The sequence below is a fragment of the Doryrhamphus excisus genome, linkage group LG15 (assembly GCF_037039965.1).
Source record: "Doryrhamphus excisus strain RoL-2023G ecotype Guam linkage group LG15, RoL_Dexc_Guam_v1.1, whole genome shotgun sequence".
Classification (NCBI taxonomy): domain Eukaryota; kingdom Metazoa; phylum Chordata; class Actinopteri; order Syngnathiformes; family Syngnathidae; genus Doryrhamphus; species Doryrhamphus excisus.
The window spans coordinates 5,596,917-5,619,446 of NC_136371.1; the positions used below are offsets into that span (position 1 = coordinate 5,596,917).

The window sequence follows — 22,530 nt, forward strand, 5'->3', positions numbered from 1 at the left end:
AACTTTGGCATCATTTAACGTGAGAATACAATATTCTAACTACATTTATAGGTCTTTTAATATATATTATAATAAAAAATATAAATATAATAATAAAAACAATTAAACATATAATAAAATAAATCATAAAAAAGAAAAAAAGTATTTTATTATAATAATAAAATAATATAAAATATATATAATAGTAGATTATATATTTTAATATTTTTTTTAACTAATAGAGTGAAGCTACACATTTCAAACTGCAAAATGGCGAGGGACAACTGTAGTGTTTTTCCTATTCTGTTCCTTGCGGTATGGCGAAAGCAGTTATGCGCTCGACTGATTATACAGTAGCTGTGACATTTGTCATCTTCTTTGACTGGACACCATTTCCACAAAGACACTACTGTGGGCTCAAGCTTTCACTGAGCCGTGAACCCATCAAACACAAGGCAGAGATGTTTCTTCAGCTGCCAACATACAATCAAACACCAACAAATTGCCGGTTGTTCTTCTGGAAAATTATATCTTTTTTTGGTACATAGAGTATAGTATATATAAAAACATAAAGCGGCATCTGGTTTGATGAAAATCTCTATTTTTTTTACAAATTCTCCATGTGTGTTGCGTGAGTTTCCTTTGGTGCAGCTCACTATATTTGATGAATGCTGCACTGAAGCCCTCAGTAATATCATTGAGTAAGTATGTCACAGCTGCCAGCATTTGCTGTTGTTTTGGCATAACGAATTATTAATTTCAGAACTGCTAATGCCACCTTTCACTCCTCTGACGCTACAATGGGAGAAAGACTTGAATTAGTTTCCTGCCATGAAATAATTACACTGACTGTTCTGAGGAGTTCATTTATTTATTTATTTTTTTTAGCATTTTCCGTGCCTGAGTGACATTTTGCCACAAAATGACAGGATTTCAATTAGAATTGTTAATTGTGGTAGACGCCAGCGTGTGTGTGTATGATATTGTTTAACCTACTTATAGAGGACCTGCTGTTTCTCCGCTTAAGCATCTCTGTGTGGAGTTTGCATGTTCTCCCTGTGCATGCGTGGGTTTTCTCCGGGTACTCCCACATTCCAAAAATATGCTAGGTTAATTGGCGACCCCTGATTAGAAATACTAGAGAAAGTGATAATAGTCATTAATTTATCTGTACTGTACAGACTGACCGTGAAAGTGAAACCAAGAAAATGCAACAAAATGGAGTGCAAGCGTATCGAAAAGTCAAAATCCATGTTGAATACTATGAATTTGTACATGTTGGTAGTTCTGCATTATAATGAGAGGCTCTTGCGCATCCCCTGACAGTTACTAGTGCCCAACCCCATGAGGGCCGGCCCCAGGCATTGGGGTTTATGAAAAAAGATACAAATACGTCTTTGGTACTGAATGAGTTAATCACCTACTCTTATTGTGTAGTGTGGCGCACCATGGCGCACCCCACTCAGTGGTAATTTCATCCAGCGCACCAATGTGAGCAGGCAATTTGGTAAACCGGGGCTAGGTGTCCACATTTTCAGTTTAGCGCAGTGACAATTTCATGACAAAACAGCGCACGAACGGTGCCCTACAGCTCGCCATCTCTGACCTAGTCTATTCTTGGCACAGGAGAAGCGCGGCAAGCGCAGTGGTAAATTGGCTGACAGACGCAATTGGACATACGTCACCAAAACCAGACAGATTTTTCAGAGTGTCACACACATTTCAGTGCAAAAAACAATGACAGCTACAACTATTTAATGGAAGCATCTGAATGTGTGCGCAGAGGGTGCGCCGAGCTGCGCTTTGTCTACGAAATTAGGGCCCATTATGTTAACGATTTAATTCTTCTTTGGCCTCATCACCTAATGTTATATTTGTTTCTATCGTCTATTCTCTTGTATACACTCCTGATCAAAATTGTACAAACTTTTTGCGCTGTTGGATTTTAAGGAGGTTCTAAGTAAAGTAGAGCTTTAAAATGTGAGTGAGACCGAAGAAAGTTTGAGTAAGCACTTTATTGCAATCAACTACTACAGTAAAATAGGCTTGGAGAGTATGGCCTACAGCCAAAAGAGTGGACAGACTTATGGTGCTGTCAAATCGATCCATCCATCTCTTTTCTATATCACTTGTCCTCAATAGGGTCACGGGTGAGGTGGAGGCTGACTTTGGATGAGAGATGGGGTACACACTAGACTGATTGCCACTCGTGCTCACATTCACAACTATGGATCATTTTAGCCATGCATGGTTAGGGGATATGATAGGAAGCCAAAGACAGCTATGCAAGCACAAAAACTTTTTTTTCCAATTCAACTGAAAAGAAATGGAGGCTCTCAGTACACTGTTTCCATGCAACAACGGTACACCAGCACTAGTAGGTTCTATTGTACCTTCTTCGATCTGCACACTCGTGTAACATGTTCTTTCATTACTGCATGGCATCTACAGAACAATGCCTGATTGGTGAGAGCTGAAATCCATTCCGGTGGGTTAAAGGGGGACGTGAATAAAACAAGGATGAGCATCACTCTCCATGGCAACCGAGCGATTAGGCTGGGATAGTGCGCTCCCTCTGGGGGAACTTCAGCTAAGGAGAGCAGGGTGGGAGAACAAACTGGAAGGATACTGTCACATCTTGTCCCTGAACTGTCCTGATGTGTCACTGGACCGCATTGGGGGCATCCTTTGCAGGGCTTAACTTGCCCGTGAATGACATCTCCACTTGATGCTGTCTTCAGTGTTAAACACAAAGCAGTCATAAAAATGGTTGTGTTTTCTGTTCCCTGGATCCCCCTTAAAGTCGTAAGTCAGTGTGGTACATACAAATTGTTAATAGGTTGACAAGCAAAGAAACACATTTAGCTCCTCTGGTATGATGACCCATGATACCATGTCCATGGGACCAAACAAAGGTAATCAACTGCAGGAAATGAGAGACTATGCAACACTGAAAGGCTACACAATCAGACATAAATCATCTCAACCTTTTGGGACATTTAATTAGCCTTTCAACTGGCACACATTAAAATAAAGCAGACCTTAGGAGAGTGTCCATTGAAATCAGTGTCATAATAAAATAAAAATAAAAATAAAAATAAAAATAAAAATAAAAATAAAAATAAAAATAAAAATAAAAATAAAAATAAAAATAAAAATAAAAATAAAAATAAAAATAAAAATAAAAATAAAAATAAAAATAAAAATAAAAATGGGCGGCATGGCGGTCAAGTGGTTAGCGCGCAGGCCTCACAGCTAGGAGACCAGGGTTCAATTCCACCCTAGGCCATCTCTGTCATCACATTCCAAAAACATGCTAGGTTAATTGGCGACTCCAAATTGTCCATAGGTATGAATGTGAGTGTGAATGGTTGTTTGTCTATATGTGCCCTGTGATTGGCTGGCCACCAGTCCAGGGTGTACCCCGCCTCTCGCCCAAAGACAGCTGGGATAGGCTCCAGCACCCCCGCGACCCTCGTGAGGAAAAAGCGGAGGAAATGAATAATAATAATAATAATAATAACAACAACAATAATAATAATAATAATAATGTTGTCTCTTCTGACTTTGTGAATGACAGGCTGCAAAAAGATGAAGGATTTGAAGAGCATGTCGATCACACGACGTTCTCTGAAGAACAATCCAATACAAGCGGGTCAGTGAGGCTTTCAAGAGCCTGTCTACCACCCCCGCCTTGATTCTAATCACATCTGAATGAAGCCATCCATCCTGATTACAGAACAGCACACCAATTAAACACCGCCTTGTTGTTATTCCTCTCTCACTAGCGAGTGTGTATGAGAGTAATCCGCCATTATCGGCCATGGCCGTCTTGCTCTCCCGAAACGCACACACTTGAATGAAACCCCTGATCCTTTGGGAGATCATTTTTATTTCTTTATTTATGGTGCCTGTGCCAAGTTCACAGGCTTTTTCATTATTAATGTTAATGAAATCTACCAAGGCATGTACAGCTCAAAATGTTAAAGCAGGCAGGCTGACTTGTGTGTCACTATGTGATGGGTGATATAAGCACGGTGATGGATGTCATGACAACAGGTCTCTGCTGTGTGTACACGTCACAGGAATTTAAAAGGGAATCTGCTGCCGAGTCTAGTTGAATATCGATATACCATATATATCCCCATATTTTTTCCACAAAGTGACAAAAGTCAAAGCCAAATATGCGTGCAAAGTTTTATTAAAATGTAAACAATAGCCACTGAAATAAAATAGAATATTATCTTTAAATAAATATATAAAAAGTTAATCCAATCTTCAATCTTCAGTGCAATCAAACGGTAAACATGGTTGATACCGTCTTTATACGGCAACCTTTACACCGACTTTTTGCTCTTCACTCCCGCTATGCAGCCTCTCCTCCTTTGTATCTCTGCGGGGATCTCCAAGCACTCCACATAGCGAAGGGGTGCTCAAAGCTAACAGCTGCTCCGGAGTGTAAACAATGGAGCAAACAGCAAGCTACAAACATAAGATGAACATCCATAGATGCACATAAACAATAAGAAAGTAATAAATAGCTGCCTTGACTAACTTGTACATCAAAAACCGACTTATAATTCAATGAATACTGTACAAAACAATACAATATTAGAAGTAACTGGACATACCTGACCATCCTGGATGATGTGTCCGCATCAGACCTGAAAGACAAAAAAATGGAGTGACTGAGTCATTTCCGTTGAGCTTGTAGAAAACAGGATGTTCCAGACATGCCAGTATCATAAAATGACTTATTTACCAGCATTACTTGAATCAGCAACACTGAACCAGGCAGGTTTAGCTAACTGTCAGAGAATAGAACTATACTGAAAATGAATGCTACTTCTTTAAAGTCTTGTCAAAACAATGTTTACAGGATGCTTTTTATGTTACGTTTCTGGAAAACAATGCACACGCATCCAGTCTATAGTGTATTTTTTTTAAATCCCAGAATCAAAAAGCTAATGTCCATTTCTAACAACGTACGCCAAGGTCATGAGGCGAAATTAAGCAAGCTACAGATGTGCTAGTTGGTAAGTTTTGTAATATTGAATGTGAAATGTAATGGTAATGGTTTTATTTCATTTGAACATGCATCGGATTACAATTGAATGCATCACATAATCAGTTCACAGTTCCACATGTCCAAAAGGAGTAAATCTATCCCTCCATCTGGTACTTTTACAATCAGTAACCGTTACGTTTGTTCAAATGTCTGACAAAAGAAACCACAGCACTTTGTAGAGAGGAAAAAGCAACTGACAGCATCCATCCATTCATTTTCTATAATGCTTTTTTTTTGTGTTCATCTGGAGACCATCCCGACTGCAAACCAACAGAATAAAACAGAAAAACAGCCACGGCTACGCTGCTATCCATTCATTTCTTTCACATTAATTTTTTATTTTCATGAAAAATCCTACCCTATTCTTTCCATACAACCATTTTCTACACTGCTTGTCCTCACTAGGGTCGCAGGACAGAATAAATCAAATCATCAAAAAAAAAAAACACCCAACACACACCACCATCATCAACAATCAATCAACTGCATGGGTGCTTCTCATATTGTGTTATCTCATTGTGCAGCAGTAACTTAATCATATAAACCCAATCAAATCCAGACTCAGTACTGTAACATGTGTTAAAGGAACAATCCAAGGCATGATGATCAGCAGTGGACATTAATAAAAGCAGATATTGCAGGATAAGACTGCAGAGAATGTAGTGGATGTGTGCAAACATAAAGTATCCTGCTTCTTCTCCATGGCAACAGCCGCCAAGGCTTCTGTGACCCAGCAGCAACATTAAACATGGACATTATGAACAGATATGCGGGAACAAAGGCGCCACATCGCCGAATACAACTCTGCTGGCTGGCTTGTTGTGAGTGAAAAATATATATGTCCTATATATAAATATGCAATATGCAAATAAATGTCAGATTCAAGTTCGGTATATTTAAAGGGGTAACGCATATTCATTCATTTTCTACCGCTTATCCTCATGAGGGTCGCAGGGGGGTGGTGGAGCCTATCCCAGCTGTCTTCAGGCGAGAGGCGGGGTACACCCAGCACTGATAGCCAGCCAATCACAGGGCACATATAGACAAACAACCATTCACACTCACATTCATACCTATGGACAATTTGGAGTCGCCAATTAAATATATATGTCCTATATATAAATATGCAAATACATGTCAGATTCAAGTTTGGTATATTTAAAGGGGTAACGCATATTTATTCATTCATTTTCTACCGCTTATCCTCACGAGGGTCGCAGGGGGGTGCTGGAGCCTATCCCAGCTGTCTTCGGGCGAGAGGCGGGGTACACTCTGGACTAATCGCCAGCCAATCACCGGGCCAATCACATTCATACCTATGTCACCAATTAACCTAGCATGTTTTTGGAATGTGGGAGAAAACCGGAGTACCTGGAGAAAACCCACACATGCACGGGGAGAACATACAAACGCCACACAGAGATGGTGGGATTGAACTTGGGTCTCCTAGCTGTGAGGTCGGCGTGCTAACCACTCGACCGCCGTGCGCATATTTGTTTCTTAAATATAAACAATATATTTGAAACGCAAGGCTTCCTTAGAGAACAGTATAGACAGTATATTCGCTCCTTAGCGTTTTTACACATTTTCCTTTTTTCATGATGAAAGGACTTGCCTTGGAAACCATTAAAGTAGTGAAGATGCTCAGCTCTTTTGTCAAGTTAATAAACTTCCGTTCCGTGTCAAGCTGCAGCCAATTCTCAATTGGCTGAAGGATTTCTTTCCTTCCTTTCTCATTATTCTTTGTTACATTATGTGTTTTTGTCTGCCTTTGCGAACCTCCTCTTGACCCAGAATTCTGTAACAGCAAATGATCCAATTCTGATTGTCTGTTCAGCAAATATGAACAAAAGTGTCCTAATTATTACATAAAGCGTACATCAGACTGTGGCGTTCTCTTCAGAGCCAGCCCCATTACTAGTGTGCAGTCGGGGCTGAGGTTGAAAACTAGAGCTGGGTCAATATAACGCAATGAGATTCATTGACACACAAGCCAGAGTCCGGAGCCAATGCCAATTACTGAAGCTATCGATTGCTGTGTATACAATGCATCACAGAAAAGAATAAATGGCCACACCAGAACCATTTCTCACATATATTTTGCAGAATGATACGTGTCTGTCTTTTTGGATTGCCTTCTGCTCGATGTTTCAAAGGAGGGCAAAAGCGCGCAGGACCCTGGACAGCTCCTCCTTCTCCGCCCCACTGCAAATTACTGCAACTAATTTTTGTGGTCACGCCAGACAACATCACTTAACGTCTTCTCGGCCTGAGCCACCGTCTTTTCACGTCCCTTGAAAGCTGTAACACACGTGAAGTTGGATCGATGTAACTGACTGACAGCAATTTACAAAGTTGAGTCCATTGGATTTGCGGTACACCGGTCACACCGTTAAAAAAAAAAAAAAAGTCCTCCACAGTTGTAGTACATATTCATAAAACACTCCTGTAGTGGAGACAAAACTCATTTGTGCAGCCATAAAATAAATGATTCCCATATTTCATGGCGTCAACTATTCGCAGGATGATGGATATCTGTGAGCAAGTTAAACTTCTTTCCTTTGCGCACAGATACTGGCTGCCGCGATTCAATCCGATGTATTCCCAAAGCAATTTTAATAATGCAGTAAATGCCAAATCCCAGGGAGGTATCACACCACAAGATTCAAGGTCCTCCGCTAGTTTATCGAGGCACATCTACCTAACAAAACGTTAGGTCTTTCTCCAACGACATGTCATGCTCTGTTTTGTTCTGCATGCATTGATGCTACTGCCTTTTTTTCCCTGAGTCTGCCGTACGGAGGACAGGTTGTTTCCTATTGAGAAAAGGGGGGGGGGGGGAGGAAATGGACAGAGCACACACCCAGCCCCCGGAAAGCTGCTGACTCAGAGTTTATCAATCTGCGTTTCTGCAAGAGTAAGTGCAACTGGACACGAGTGCCATAATGCACAAGTCTGCTCATTTAATCATAGCCGCCTGCCTTGCTTCAAATGAACTGGAACAGTATCTACTGTGCAGCCACTCACTGCCCATGGAGGCTCACACGCTCCCTCGCTTAAGCCTTTTTACCACAAGGGAAGGCCTGCTTCGTTACAATTACAATCCCGCTGTTTGTGAAGAGTTTTGAGCCTGGAGGAGTCACTTTCCTTCTTTATTATTACATAAATAAAAAAAGCAGATGGCTCAGACACTAAATGAAATGCATGTGCGGCTATTTGCTTTGCTGCAGTTAAGAGGAAATTGTGATATAATATACTGTTTGATTATGTGATAACACACTTCTACAAGAAGAAGACTAACATTTGTCCTCTTTTGTAATGTCCATTACATAAAATTCAACTTAATTCAACGGTAAACTATGGCTAAAATAAAATAAGTAAAAATAATGACAAGAGTTGTACCTGCTACTACTATCATTTATGTTGATGTGTAGCTTGTTTACACTAAAAGAATTACAGTTCCCAAGATGCTTAGGGTGCGGTACCGAGAAGTGGTGAATTAACAAAAAGACGCTACTATCATGATAGAAGCGATGAGGTTTTAATCTGACAAATCTTAAGTAACTTTCATCAAATGTTCTGTTTGGACAGAACGAGTGACATTGGGAATGCCAGGAGCATTGCAAGGTTTACAGTGTGTGAAGCACATAATAGGAGGTTTCCAATCCTGCCTTGCGCACTGCCACTTCCATATAATCGTCAGTTTATTACTTTCTAAATATGTTTTTTTTACTATTATTGGAATCATGTAGACATGAAATAATACTCCATTAGTCACCTTTACACTACTATTACTTTTTGTTTACACTACATTGCTAATACGCAGGCTCACTGCTAAGCCGCAGCTGCATAGCATGCAAAATTCAACTTGGTGCAACGGAAAACTATGGCTAAAATAAAATAAGTTAAAATAATGACAAGAGTTGTACCTGCTACTACTATCATTTATGTTGATGTGTAGCTTGTTTACACTAAAAGAATTACAGTTCCCAAGATGCTTAGGGTGCGGTACCGAGAAGTGGTGAATTAACAAAAAGACGCGACTATGATGATATGATATGTTTTAATCTGACAAGTCTTAAGTAACTTTGATCAAATGTTATGCTTCTGCTTCCATACAATTGTCCCTCGTTTATTGTGGTTAACTGGTTCCAAACTGGACCGCAGTGAATGAATTTCACTAAAGCACGATTCACTGTTAATATATGGAATATTTTCATAGTTAGAGCAAAGAAAACATGTTTATTACTTTCTAAATATGTTTTTTTTACTATTATTCGAATCATGTACACATGAAATAACACGCCATTAGTCACCTTTACACTACTATAACTTTTTGTTTACATACGCAGGCTATGGGAGTGGTTAGCACGCAGACCTCACAGCTAGGAGACCAGGGGTCAATTCCACCCTCGGCCATCTCTGTGTGGAGTTTGCATGTTCTCCCCGTGCATGCATGGGTTTTCTCCGGGTACTCTGGTTTCCCTTCCAAAAACATGCTAGGTTAATTGGTGACTCCAAATTGTCCATAGGTATGAATGTGAGTGTGAATGGTTGTTTGTCCTGTGATTGGCTGGTGACCAGTCCAGAGTGTACCCCACCTCTCGCCCAAAGACAGCTGGGATAGGCTCCAGCACCCCCGCGACCCTCGTGAGGAAAAGGCGGCAGAAAATGAAGAAAACCTATAAAAGGTCAAAAGTTCTGGGATGTTTTGCAGCTCCAGACTATTTTTCTTTACTTGGTCTTTTGATAGTAAAGGTTGCCAACCCGTGCCCTAGTCGGAGTAAATCAATATGAACCAAACACAAACAGTTAGTGGTTTGGTCCGCAACATATCACAAAAGAGGCAAACATGTCTAGCATTGCGATGAATCGTGATGAATCGGAATAAATCTCCGTCCAAACTTTTTGTACCTCATGCCTCCTCTCCACAGGCGTGTCACCAACATCCAACGACTTGAAGCTGTGGTCAGCTATAACAGCTCACTCACATTTGACAGCTTCATCCGAGAAGCACTGCGAAGCTCAACGTTCTGGCTGAGTATTTCATGTTTATCGTCAGTATTTTATAAGAACCAGAAGGCTGCTGTCGAGTAAAAAACACTTTGCCTCTCTCGATGAGATGCATGCACGTGTGCCTCCGTATGTCTGCGTTTCAGTCCACTGCATAAATGGAGTACATTCATCATGTGTAAGGTTCCTTGGCGATGTAAATGATCTTTATTAATCAGCAGCAAATTACAGCAAGAAATGTGTGTGGTTAAGCAGCTTTAATGAGTTCATCAAGTCCTAACGTTACGGTTTACGGTGTGAAAATGATGTATCGTTAATGTGTTTCTGATGTATGATCTCCCGGCTGCTTTTGTGAAGTAATGTGGCACTCACACACTACGTAAAATAAACTTCTACTACAGCTACTTACAATAAATTGGTGGTCAAAGTATCTGGAATGAGCAAAGTTTCAACTGAACTTTAAACTGTTGGGGATTATTAAACTGAATGACGTCAGGTACAGGGTCAGGCAAAATGATCTGACATATTTGTAGGTTAAATAAAAGGCAAATAAAGAAACAAAAAAGTGTTTTTATTTCAAAAAGTACACATAATGCCATTGTTTTTGTTGTTTTTCAGTTGATGCCATGAATTGAACAGTTGAGCATCGTGCTTTAATTGTGGAAATGTTTATCAAAACAAACAAATCTGTAACTGTACCATAACGAGCGTTCCGTTTGCACTTCAATCTTGGTAGACATGATCCCGCATCAGCTCGAAACACGATCTTGTTATGGGTTACCGACTTCAGAGCTACTGGATCTGCATTGAAACGAAAATCAACTGGTCGACCTCACACCACCAGAACTGATTTAATTTTTAAAACATAATGAAACAAAATGGCATTATATGTACTTTTCGAAAATAAAAACTTTTTTGTTTCTTTACTTTATTTACCTTTTATTTAACCTACAAATGTGTCTGACCTGGCGGCACCGAGGTCGAGTGGTTAACGCGCAGAACTCACAGCTAGGAGACCAGGGTTCAATTGTCCATAGGTATGAATGTGAGTGTGAATGGTTGTTTGTCTATATGTGCCCTGTGATTGGCTGGCGACCAGTCCAGGGGTGTACCCCGCCTCTTGCCCAAAGACAGCTGGGTAGAAAATGAATGAATGAATGTGTCTGACCTTGTATGAATGCATGTATAGAATGAATCTGATACCAACAGTTGCCATAGAGGAGTTTAAGTAATAATAAGATGTAGATAACAATAATATTCCCATCATTGTTTGTTTATTCAGCCATCTTGGGTCACACACCCAGCACCTAATCTCACAATAACTTTGTTTATACAATACGTTGGGATCCTGTAAGGCTTATTCATCTGGGAAATTCAAATGAGAATGTTATATAAACTACTATGCTTGCCACAATAACCAAAAATTCCATCCCGGCAAGGTTTGGGCATGGGAGTCAATGTGCCACCAGATTTGATTGATTACAAGTTATCATAATCATCATCTTGTGTCATTTTTGCTACTTACCAGCCAGTCAACGAATTACATATTTCTCAGCAGAAGCTTCACCTATCAGATTCATTACCTTAAATCCCATTTCAGTCCAATTGAGGACTCCAACCCTATCTTGTGTTTTCTGCTCGCTGGGTTATTTCCTGTATGGTGAAGGGGCCCGTGTTCACCAGCAGGTCACTCACTGTGTCTGCTTCCTGCTCTAAGCTGAAAACAACACTATGTGCTCAGCGACCATGACACAGCTAAACAATGAGCTGAAACTCTCTAAATCAGGGGTCACCAACCTTTTTGAAACTGAGAGCTACTTCACGGTTACTGAATCATACGAAGGGCTACCAGTTTGATACGCTCTTCTGAAATAACAAATTTGCTCAGTTTGCCTTTAGTTATACATTATTTATAATGATTAGTAATACTCACCTATGTAAAGACACTGATCATGTTAATGATTTCTAACAATGATTATCAAAAATGACAACAAGGTGGGAAACAGATATCAATATTCAACACTTTATCTCTATTAATCACAGTATTTGTTACATTTTCAGATGATCACTTACATCACTACATTTTAGCAAAAAATATCCCATTTGCACAAGCCACTGACATGCCCTGTTAACAAATCATGAACTATGTTGCAACATGTTTCAAAAAGTTAACAATTATGTAATGTTAAACAAAATCAACTTACATATTTTTAAATATGTAATACATTTTTTATTTCACATTTTGAACTAGTGGCCAAGTCTGTGTTATGTTTAACAAAATTATAACTTTTAAATGTCATGAACACACTTTTAAATTGAACACAATTCTTCAATATTTTAATTCAACTTTGCCATGGCACTACCATGTTGTCACTGACTACATCTGGTATCCGTCCTTGGTTAGTGGGAAGACTGGCATTGCATGCTGTTCACCAGTGTGTTGTAATCTGGTGTGTAACTTGACACTGCAACTGTGAGTGAGTCTCTCAGATGTGCATCAGTGAGGCGTGTTCTGTGTTTGTTTTTGATGAAGTTCATGTCAGAAAATGCTGATTCACAGAGATAGGTTGAGCCAAACAGGCTGGCAACCTTCATGGCTGCTGTGCATACTCCACTGTACTTCTCTGTGTCAACAAGGCGCCAAAAGTTTGGTGCAGCCTGGTAGGCTTTGAGATGGAGATCATTTTGCAATGTTATAATTTCAATCTCCACCTGTCCAGCATCCAAGTTGAACGTTGCACTTAACTGCTCAGCAAAGCATGCTGTGTCCCCATTCATGAAAGGGTTGGAAATGAAGAACACACATGGTTCAAGCTGATGAAGGTCACAAAACCTATTCTCAAACTCTTGCCCAAGTCTGTTTATTACTTCAATGTACTTTTCTGCCACTTTTTCAAATGTCTCAGATGCAGAAGCATTGTCTTTCAGCACTGACTGCACAGAGGGAAAGTGCAGAACTTTTTTTCTCTGTAAATCTGCAGAGAATGCATTCATTTTGGCTTTAAATGCATTTAAAGCACTTATCATATCGACAACAGTCTTACCTTTGCCTTGCAGCTGGCAGTTCAGGAGGTTTAGTTTCCCAGTAATGTCCACCAAAAATGCAAGGTCAAGTGTCCACTCTGTGTCCTCTAGCAGTGAGACATCTTCGCCTTTGGACTGCATGAACTCTTTGATTTCACGCAAAAGAGACAAAAAACGATGCAAAACTCGTCCTCTGCTGAGCCATCTGATTTCTGTGTGTAGCAGTAGGTCCCCATATTCTGCTGACATCTCCTCTAATAGTACCTTGAAAATCCTGTGCTGCTTTGCTTTGGAGCGGATGTTGTTTATGATTTTCACAACGAGAGTCATCACGTGCCCAAAGCCGATCACTTTCGCACACAACGCCTGCTGGTGAATGATGCAATGGTAATGCAGAAATTTGGGGAAGTCTGGGTCACGTTTACAGTGAGCGATGAAACCTGTCTGTCGGCCGACCATAGCAGGAGCCCCGTCTGTTGTCACCGCTACCAGCTTTTCCAATGGCACCTTTTTCTGCACGAAAAACTCCTTCACCGTGTTATAAATGTCAACTCCTCTCGTAGTTGTCTTTAAGGGCAGTAGTGTCAGGAGTTCTTCTTTTGTGGAGAAATCATTAAACACCATCCGGATAAAAACCAATAACTGCGCTGTACTGCTGCTGTCCACGGACTCATCGCACTGGAGGCTAAACCACTTGCACTTCGCCAGATCCTGCTCCAACTGATCGACCAAGTTACTGGACATAGCTGATACTCGTCTTGCCATCGTAGATGCCCCCAGTTGGACGTCGGAAAGAGTGGAGATTAGGTCGCTTCCATTTTTCTCGTCTTTAAATACAGTGTTAGCAATTAATAACATCGCTTCTTTGACAACTTCTCCATCTGTAAATGCCTTTTTTTTCTTGATCAGAAAATGTGTAGCTCTAAACGAGGCTTCGGTTGCTTTTTGTGAGTTTTTGGCCGGCCTCGTAAAAAAAGACTGTTGCTTACCCAGAGCGGTCTTTAGCTCACAGGCTTTTTCTGCCCGTAGGGCGCTTGCAGGTGGATATTTATCATGGTAGCTTTTGTGACACGTATTGAAATGTCTCTCCACATTGTGCCGTTTTGCTGTCGCCACGGTCGTCCCGCAAATCAGACACACGCAGGTTTCTTTTACAGTCGTAAAAAAGAACTCCTCTTCCCATTCACTGTGAAAGAGATACGTTTTCTTTCTTTTTTCTGCCATGTTTTTGGGGTACGAAAGTGCATACAGCGCCCGCTAGCTTACTCTCCACATCCCACAAGCTCTACTTTACTGCCCATAGGTAAATATTGTGCGCGTTAACCTTAAAGTATTTTTAAGATAGTATTTTTTAAATCTATATACATACAAGTGTGATTAAAAAAATAATAGCAACAGAACAAAATTAATTTTTAGACGCAGCTCTCTATGAGATGTGCTATTTTTGGAAACGGCCCGCGGGCGACTCATGTGGTCCTTGCGGGCGACCGGGTGCCCGCGGGCACCGTGTTGGTGACACCTGCTCTAAATGCTGCACTAAAGCTGAGGGCACAGTTGGGTGGTAATGACTTTTTTTTTTTTTTTTTCCCGCCTCAAACCGAGAAAAGTTATGAGTCACTTTAAAGTAGTGATACAAACAATAGGGATTGAATAGTTATTTCAACTTTGACTCCCAACATGATCCTGGCCTGAAAAAGCATAATAGAGAAAATCTGACTTTTTTCTCCCTAGATCGGCACATAGCAGAAGAATGGATGTGGATAGATGGATGCTTTGTTGGACCAGAAATTGACCTGATGTTTTCAGCCAATTGAGACAGCCCACACATTGTGAAAAAAAAATGCCTTACTGCTAACAGAAATGGAAACATTGTCCTCTATGGAAATAACAAATTGGTTCTTAAAGGGGAAGTGCACTTTTTGGAATCCTTAACATATATTCCTTTCCCTTTTTTGTGCAATCTAGCACAGGAAAACCACTTAATATGAGCTAGCTAACAAAGGACATCATGGGAAATACCTATTTTGAAACACCAACAGTGTTCCATTTACATCAGGGGTCTCAAACTCAATTTACCTAGGGGCCACTGGAGCTAGGGTCTGGGCAAGGCTGGGCCACATCAGGTTTTCCCAAAAAAAAACAAAAAAAAAAAAACGCATTTATTAAAAACAGAAAAATGAATAAACTTTGCTTTGGTTACGATTTTCTACAAGAAAAGCTCTGATAAAACATTCCACTGTTCTCAAATATCTTACTTTTGATTTTTCTACACAAAATAAGATGAAAAATTAATAAACAAATCAATAATAAAGAAAATCAATCAATCAATAATAAATAAATATAATAATAATAAAAGGGCAAATAATAAAAACTTAAGAAAGCACATATAGTTGGTGGGTAGACAAATGATTTTTTTCAGATTAAAATGAACAAAGCATTATTAGAGCCCTGTAGACATGACAAAACACGACTATAGTCACATTTATACTTTTTTTATTTACAACATATTGCGCAACTGCAGGGTCTTGAGACACATGCTAACTCGCAAACTAGAGAGCTAGCAACCTAAACGGTAGCCTTCAAGTTATTTCCTTGAAATTTAAATAGCCAAAAACTTACCACTTCCACATGGATAGAGAGGATAACTATTAACAGTTATTTAACCTTTAACATGAACATTAATCAAACGTAATCATTTTTTCTGGGTACATGATACCATACAGCATCCATATCAAACTTGCGAAGGCCGCACTAACATTAAACTTTCATATCAAGGCGGGGGCCTCAAACTAGTGTCCTGCGGGCCACATTTGGCCCGCGGGCCGCGTGTTTGAGACCCCTGATTTACATAACTGACTTATATTAACCATGCTATAGCGATATTGCTATTGTAGCGACAAACATGAAAAAATATTTATCAGGCGGACCAACATAATACCAAGCTCTCGATTTCGCTACAAAGACTCAACAAGATGCTCGTTTGCCGTCACCATTTTTCTTTACCTGAGCACTGGAGCACACCTCTTGTGCTGGAAGACACAGCCATCCCAATGAGAAAGTAAGTGTTGTCGCTGTATCTATGCTGCTGTTGCTAACGGAACTAGCATAAGTATGTGTAGCAATGCGCATAGGAAAGAAGTATTGGTAGTGTTTTAAATCATCAAAATACGGCAAGATACTGCAACTATTACATGTTATCATCATATCATCATCGTCGTCCCCTTTAAAGAAGACAAAAGTGAAAAAATTAGAGGTATCCACAGATGAAAAAAAAGGGAAAATTCAAACCACAAGTGGTCACAATAATTGGTTATAATTGGTAAAAAAGGTGTGATTGATTATTGATTCATCACAGCTGGAGGCAAAATGAAATGCACTTCTTGGCTTCAACCAGCAGCGGAACGGTTTGTTTCGATGTAAAGAAGAGGTAGCTTTATCTGCACGGACTTCCACAAAAACAAATATAAACAAAGAAATTGATCAAGAAAGTTTTGTCAAATGTCCATCCCTCATCTAACCAAGCAGGTTCTTAAATCAAACAGCCTGATTTGGTTCATTAAACTAAGCCATGTCAAAATTTTCCCAACATAACTCATCACTCGTAAATATGCACGCCATTGTAGCGCTATACTCGTCATTTATGTGCACATGAAAAAGATGGACCAAAAATGCAGTCAGACGCTCCTCTGAGCCACTTATGTGAAGTGTTTACGATTCAAACGACTCTCTTCAGTTCATCTGCATCTCAGAAAATGCCAAAAAAGCCCCAAATATTGGTTGTCAGTGGCCACACTGGCTCAGAGGGAAGCGTGTTGGACATCCGTCCACGCTGAGCAAGATGTGTGACCATCAGCTCTTCATCTGTGTTTGTGTGTTCAGCTGTCGACACACACACACACACACACACACACACACACGCACACACAGTACTTTCCCACCTGGCAGAAAACGAGCAGCAGCCTTTCATGAGTCTCTCGGCAGGTAGCGTGCTGCAGATTGTGTCCAATTTAGCTGCACCATCAGCTCGTGTTGACAGATGTGAGGTGAATAATTGGACAGAGGTAAAAAAAAAATAAAAAAAAAAACATTGAAAGGCAGCTTTAGGCTCCTGACCCCCCACCAAGTGTTCTACTTTTAGGATGGAAAGTAAAAAAGAAAAACAACATGCATGTTCCTTGAATAAAACACCTTGGCTAGGTAGTATTTCAGTCTGTATATATGCTAGTATATGACAATTGAACATTATTGCCAAAAAGTGTCAATAACCGTAGAGCGAAACAAAGCATCCATATACTCTGTGAATAATTATAGTGGTTCTTTTATCTTTTTAGTGGTAAGTGGATTGTGGTTCTTTAATCTTTCTGCTCAGTCGGTCTGGCAGCGCAAAAGAGGACCAAAATGTATTAATGAATGATATTATGATATTGAGCACTGTTGCACTGCGCCAAATACATGCTCAATCGCACTGTTTATTTCTGAGGTGAGAAACACTACTTAATAGAACTTGTAGACAAACTTGGACTATGAAGAAACATAGTGCTGGAGCCTATCCCAGCTGTCTTCGGGCAAGAGTCGGGGTACGCCATGAACTTGTCGCCAGCCAATCACAGGGCACATATAGACAAACAACTATTAACACTCACATTCTCAGGCGTGCTGGAGCCTATCCCAGCTGTCTTCAGGCGAGAGTTGGGGCACACCATGGACTGGTCGCTAGCCAATCACAGGGCACATATAGACAAACAACTATTAACACTCACATTCTCAGGCGTGCTGGAGCCTATCCCAACTGTCTTCGGGCGAGAGGCGGGGTACACCAAGGACTGGTCGCCAGCCAATCACAGGGCACATATAGACAACCATTAACACTCACATTCTCAGGCGTGCTGGAGACTATCCCAGCTGTCTTCAGGCGAGAGTTGGGGTACACGATGGACTGGTCACCAGCCAATCACAGGGCACATATAGACAAACAACCATTAACACTCACATTCTCAGCCGTGCTGGAGCCTATCCCAGCTGTCTTCGGGTGAGAGGCGGGGTACACCATGGACTGGTCGCCAGCCAATCACAGGGCACATATAGACAACCATTAACACTCACATTCTCAGGCATGCTGGAGCCTATCCCAGCTGCCTTCGGGCGAGATTTGGGGTACACCCAGGACTGGTCGCCAGCCAATCACAGGGCACATATACACAAACAACCATTCACATTCTCAGGCGTGCTGGGGCCTATCCCAGCTGTCTTTGGGCGAGAGGCGGGGTACACCATGGACTGGTCGCCAGCCAATCACAGGGCACATATAGACAAACAACCATTCACACTCACATTCATACTTATGTCACCAATTAACCTAGCATGTTTTTGGAATTTGGGAGGAAGTATCCGGAGAAAACCCACGCATGCACGGGGAGAACATGCAAACACCACACAGACATTGCTGAGGGCGGAATTGAACTGGGGTCTCCTAGCTGTGAGGCCTGCGTGCTAACCACTTGTCCGCCGTGCAGCCCCAATTGGAACCCATAATGTTGAAATCCGAGGTTCAACTGTATAAAACTGCGTCCGACATGAAAACACTGCAGTGGACACAGACGACTGAGGCCAAAGTCGACGTAGCCTTGATGTTTCCAAGGGAGCATAATTACTGACACAGCCATCTCCTTCCTCTCCTGCTCATTAGAAGTTACACAGACAATGGCTCTACCTTGAGTGCGGTGACATAAACCGAAGCGAGGTCAGTGTCGTACCTTGGTGTAGCGGCCTTTACCAGTAGAGTCATCAGATGAGGTTAACGGTGCTCATTAAAATCATGACTATCCTCTCGGGGGGGGGGACAACCAGCCAATGAAAGCCCACCAGACGGCGACTTAATAGGCTTGATTAGAGTAGTAAGAGGTCAGGAAAATGTGGCACACTACCGATTCAGACTGCTTGCAGTCGGTTTGGAGTGCAAGAAGAAAACCGTCTTTGTCCATTGCTTTGGATTTATTCATAGGAGCTGAATGCAAATCATCCCAGTGTAGACATTAATCTAGCAGGAGTATTTCATTAGAGGGGGGGGGGCTTCCTCTGCGAGAGAGTTCATAAGCTCGTAAATATGGTTTGGCACACTGATTGTTCAGCAGATCACGGGCTAAATGAGTGGATGCCGCCGGGCCGCAAGAAACAGCCTACTCCATCATGCTATCATTTACTGCCATGGGGGCCCAAAACATGCTGAAGCAGTTACCCGGCTTGGTATGAACTACATGCAAACTTCCCAAAACGGAGTTTCATCTTAGGGAGCAAGGGGAGCCAAGATGCAGACACGGCAGCAAAAGCAACAGTGACTTTACAGTAGATGGTTGGTAGCCAAAAACACTCAATGTTCAAGAATATCAATGCACTTTTAACATGATTAGTTCAATGACACTCTAGAAAAACATTCAATATGATGGCGTGAACTAGACGTTAGTTGTACTCCATTTTCAAACATCATCCATTTAATCAACACCTATCCAATAAGTTTAGTAGGATTGGGTGATATGGACCTCAGCATATATCACGATGTTTCTTAAAAATATGGTTTATGATATGATCACCCAGTACTGAAACCGATCACATGGATTATTCATTCATTCATTTTCTACCGCTTATCCTCACAAGGATCGCAGGGGAGCTGGAGTCTATCCTATCTGTCTTTGTGCGAGAGGCGGGGTACACCCTGGACTGGTCGCCAGCCAATCACAGGGCACATATAGACAACCAACCATTCACACTCACATTCATACCTATGGACAATTTGGAGTCGCCAATTAACCTAGCATGTTTTTTCTCCCTGGAGAAAACCCACGCATGCACGGGGAGAACTCCACACAGAGATGACCGAGGGTGGAATTGAACTCGGGTCTCCTAGCTGTGTGGCCTGCGTGCTAACCACTTGTCCATTATGCATTTTTCAGATTATTTATAATGGGTGTCAGGGGTGATTGGCTTTTGTGATCAGCGTTGATCAGGTGTTTATCGGCGCCTGATGATCACATGATTTTTGACGGAAATCGTCCCATACTGATCGGTGGTCGATCAATTGGAGCAACCCTACTTGAATGTATTGATTGTTTTCTCTGCTCAACGTACTGTATTAGTTCCGAAATCGCTCCCTAACAAAAAAAGCTGAGTGCTAGTTTTGAAAATATCTTTCAACCTGACACTTTCCGTTATCAAAATTACATAAAAATCCAAAGCATAATTTACATAGGTGGGACATAGTGATCATTTTCACCAACAATAACGTTACACTACCAGTCTCTTCATCACGCTACATGAACCAGGAAGCAACCTGCATTAATAAACATAAATAGAAGCAGGCTGCTTCCTGGTTCATGAGGACAACACACAGTAGTCTACACATGCTGTTTGGATTGGGAGCTCAGCTTCTCCTTTCATGCCTTATTGATCCAAATAGTGAAAAAGAATTTTTTTTCGACAATGATATCGCTGCACTGCTCCAAAAAATAATTGTCACTTATACTGTTTTCATTTAACCCCATTTTCTGACTAACTAATGAGCACACAGCACACACACATACCATGGCGTTTGTCTTAACAGCATTAACAATGGCAGGTTTGCCCTTTGCACTGATTTGCCATGACATCCATCAATATTGGAATGCCAACTGTCGTTATTTACTACAGACAATTTACAGACACAAATATTCGATATACCTGATCCGAAAACTTATATAGTGTTTGAGTATCCACAGAAGCATTCCATCATTTTCGTCAATTAAGTTTCTAACTAAGATTCTTCTACATATAGTTATTTATGATAAATTGGACATCGGACATCACAGATTGCATATTAATGCTGATTATCAGCTACCATCACCAACCAAACCATCATCATCATATTCAAAACACCAGAAAAATCAAGTCAAATAAATAAATGAATATTGATTGATGAAATATTTGGGTGCTCTCCAAGCTAAAAGGTAAAAATCAGGTGTCACATCAGCTCATCATTGGTCCAGTCACCACATCCACATGCCAAATATTACTTTCACCCGTCTGGCTCTGGCTCCAGGCCTGGGACGGGGTTTGAATGCAAAACACACGTAAACAGATGCATCCACCAGCATCACGATAAGAAATCAAAGTACATTCAGATGCTATTCCCCTACTCTAAATCCCAGTGGACAGCTTCAGATCGCTGCGGTGCAACTCTGATTAAACCACCTTCTTCCGGTGCATCATGCAAAATAACAAACATTCATCAAAACCATGCATCAAAACAAATGTCTTAGCATTTGTGACCTGGGATCACATTACAGTGTCTGCGACCAGGAAGTGTGTGTGTGTGTGTGTGTGTGTGTGTGGGTGGCAGACTGCAACAAAATGCCATTCATCACCAGCGTTTGGGGCAAGAATGTGCAGGCTTATCTGGTGTTGCCTTTCAGTTAATTCTAAAGTGAACGCCAGCAATGCAGTCAGCGGTGTAGTAGGCTGTGAAAACAAACACCATTAAGAGAGAAAATTGCAAGGGGTCAGCATAAATAGCGTTAGACCCAGGCTGACATGGCACTCAACTATCAGGAAACCCGATAGGCAGGTGATTTCCAATTCTTACAACTTTCCATTGACATAAGCTTTACTTGGAAGTCCTTAGAAGTACTTAGAACAGGGGTCTCAAACTCAATTTACTTGGGGGCCACTGGAGCTAGGGTCTGGGCGAGGCTGGGTCGCATCAGGTTTTCCAAAAAAAAAAAAAAAATTAAAAACAGAAAAATGAATAAACTTTGCTTTGGTTTCGGTTTTCTACAAGAAAAGCTCTGATAAAACATTCCACTGTTCTCAAATATCTTAATTTTTATTTTTCTACACAAAATAAATCAAGAATAAAGAAAATCAATCAATCAGTAATAAATAAATAAATATTATAATAATAATAAAACGGCAAATAATAAAAACTTAAGAAACCACATATAGTTGGTGGGTAGACAAATTATTTTTTTCAGATTAAAATGAACAAAGCATTATTAGAGCCCTGTAGACATGACAAAACACGACTATAGTCACATTTATACTTTGTTTATTTACAACATATTGCACAACTGCAGGGTCTTGAGACACATGCTAACTCGCAAACTAGAGAGCTAGCGACCTAAACGGTAGCCTTCAAGTTATTTCCTTTAAACTCAAATAGCCAAAAACTTACCACTTCCACACGGATAGGGAGGATAACTAACGTAACGTAATATTTTTTCTGGGTACATGATACCATACAGCAACCAATCAAACTTGCGCGGGCCGCACTAACATTAAACTTTCATATCAAGGCAGGGGCCTCAAACTAGTGTCCTGCGGGCCACATTTGGCCCGCGGGCCGCGTGTTTGAGACCCCCGACTTAGAAGGAAAATTTTCACACATCACAACTTATAGCAATGGCTGGTGTAAACACACT

The 22,530-nt window shown here is 40.9% G+C and overlaps 1 protein-coding gene across 2 annotated transcripts in view; it reads right to left on the bottom strand.

Annotated features, from left to right (window-relative positions):
- The window catches only part of LOC131104650 (IQ motif and SEC7 domain-containing protein 1-like), a 104,770-nt gene that overhangs the window by 76,486 nt on the left and 5,754 nt on the right, over positions 1-22,530 (bottom strand). For both annotated transcript variants that reach the window (XM_058052050.2, XM_078796666.1), the window contains exon 2: positions 4,611-4,643. In XM_058052050.2, the coding sequence (XP_057908033.2) occupies positions 4,611-4,643 (33 nt within the window). The remainder of the gene's footprint in view (positions 1-4,610; positions 4,644-22,530) is intronic.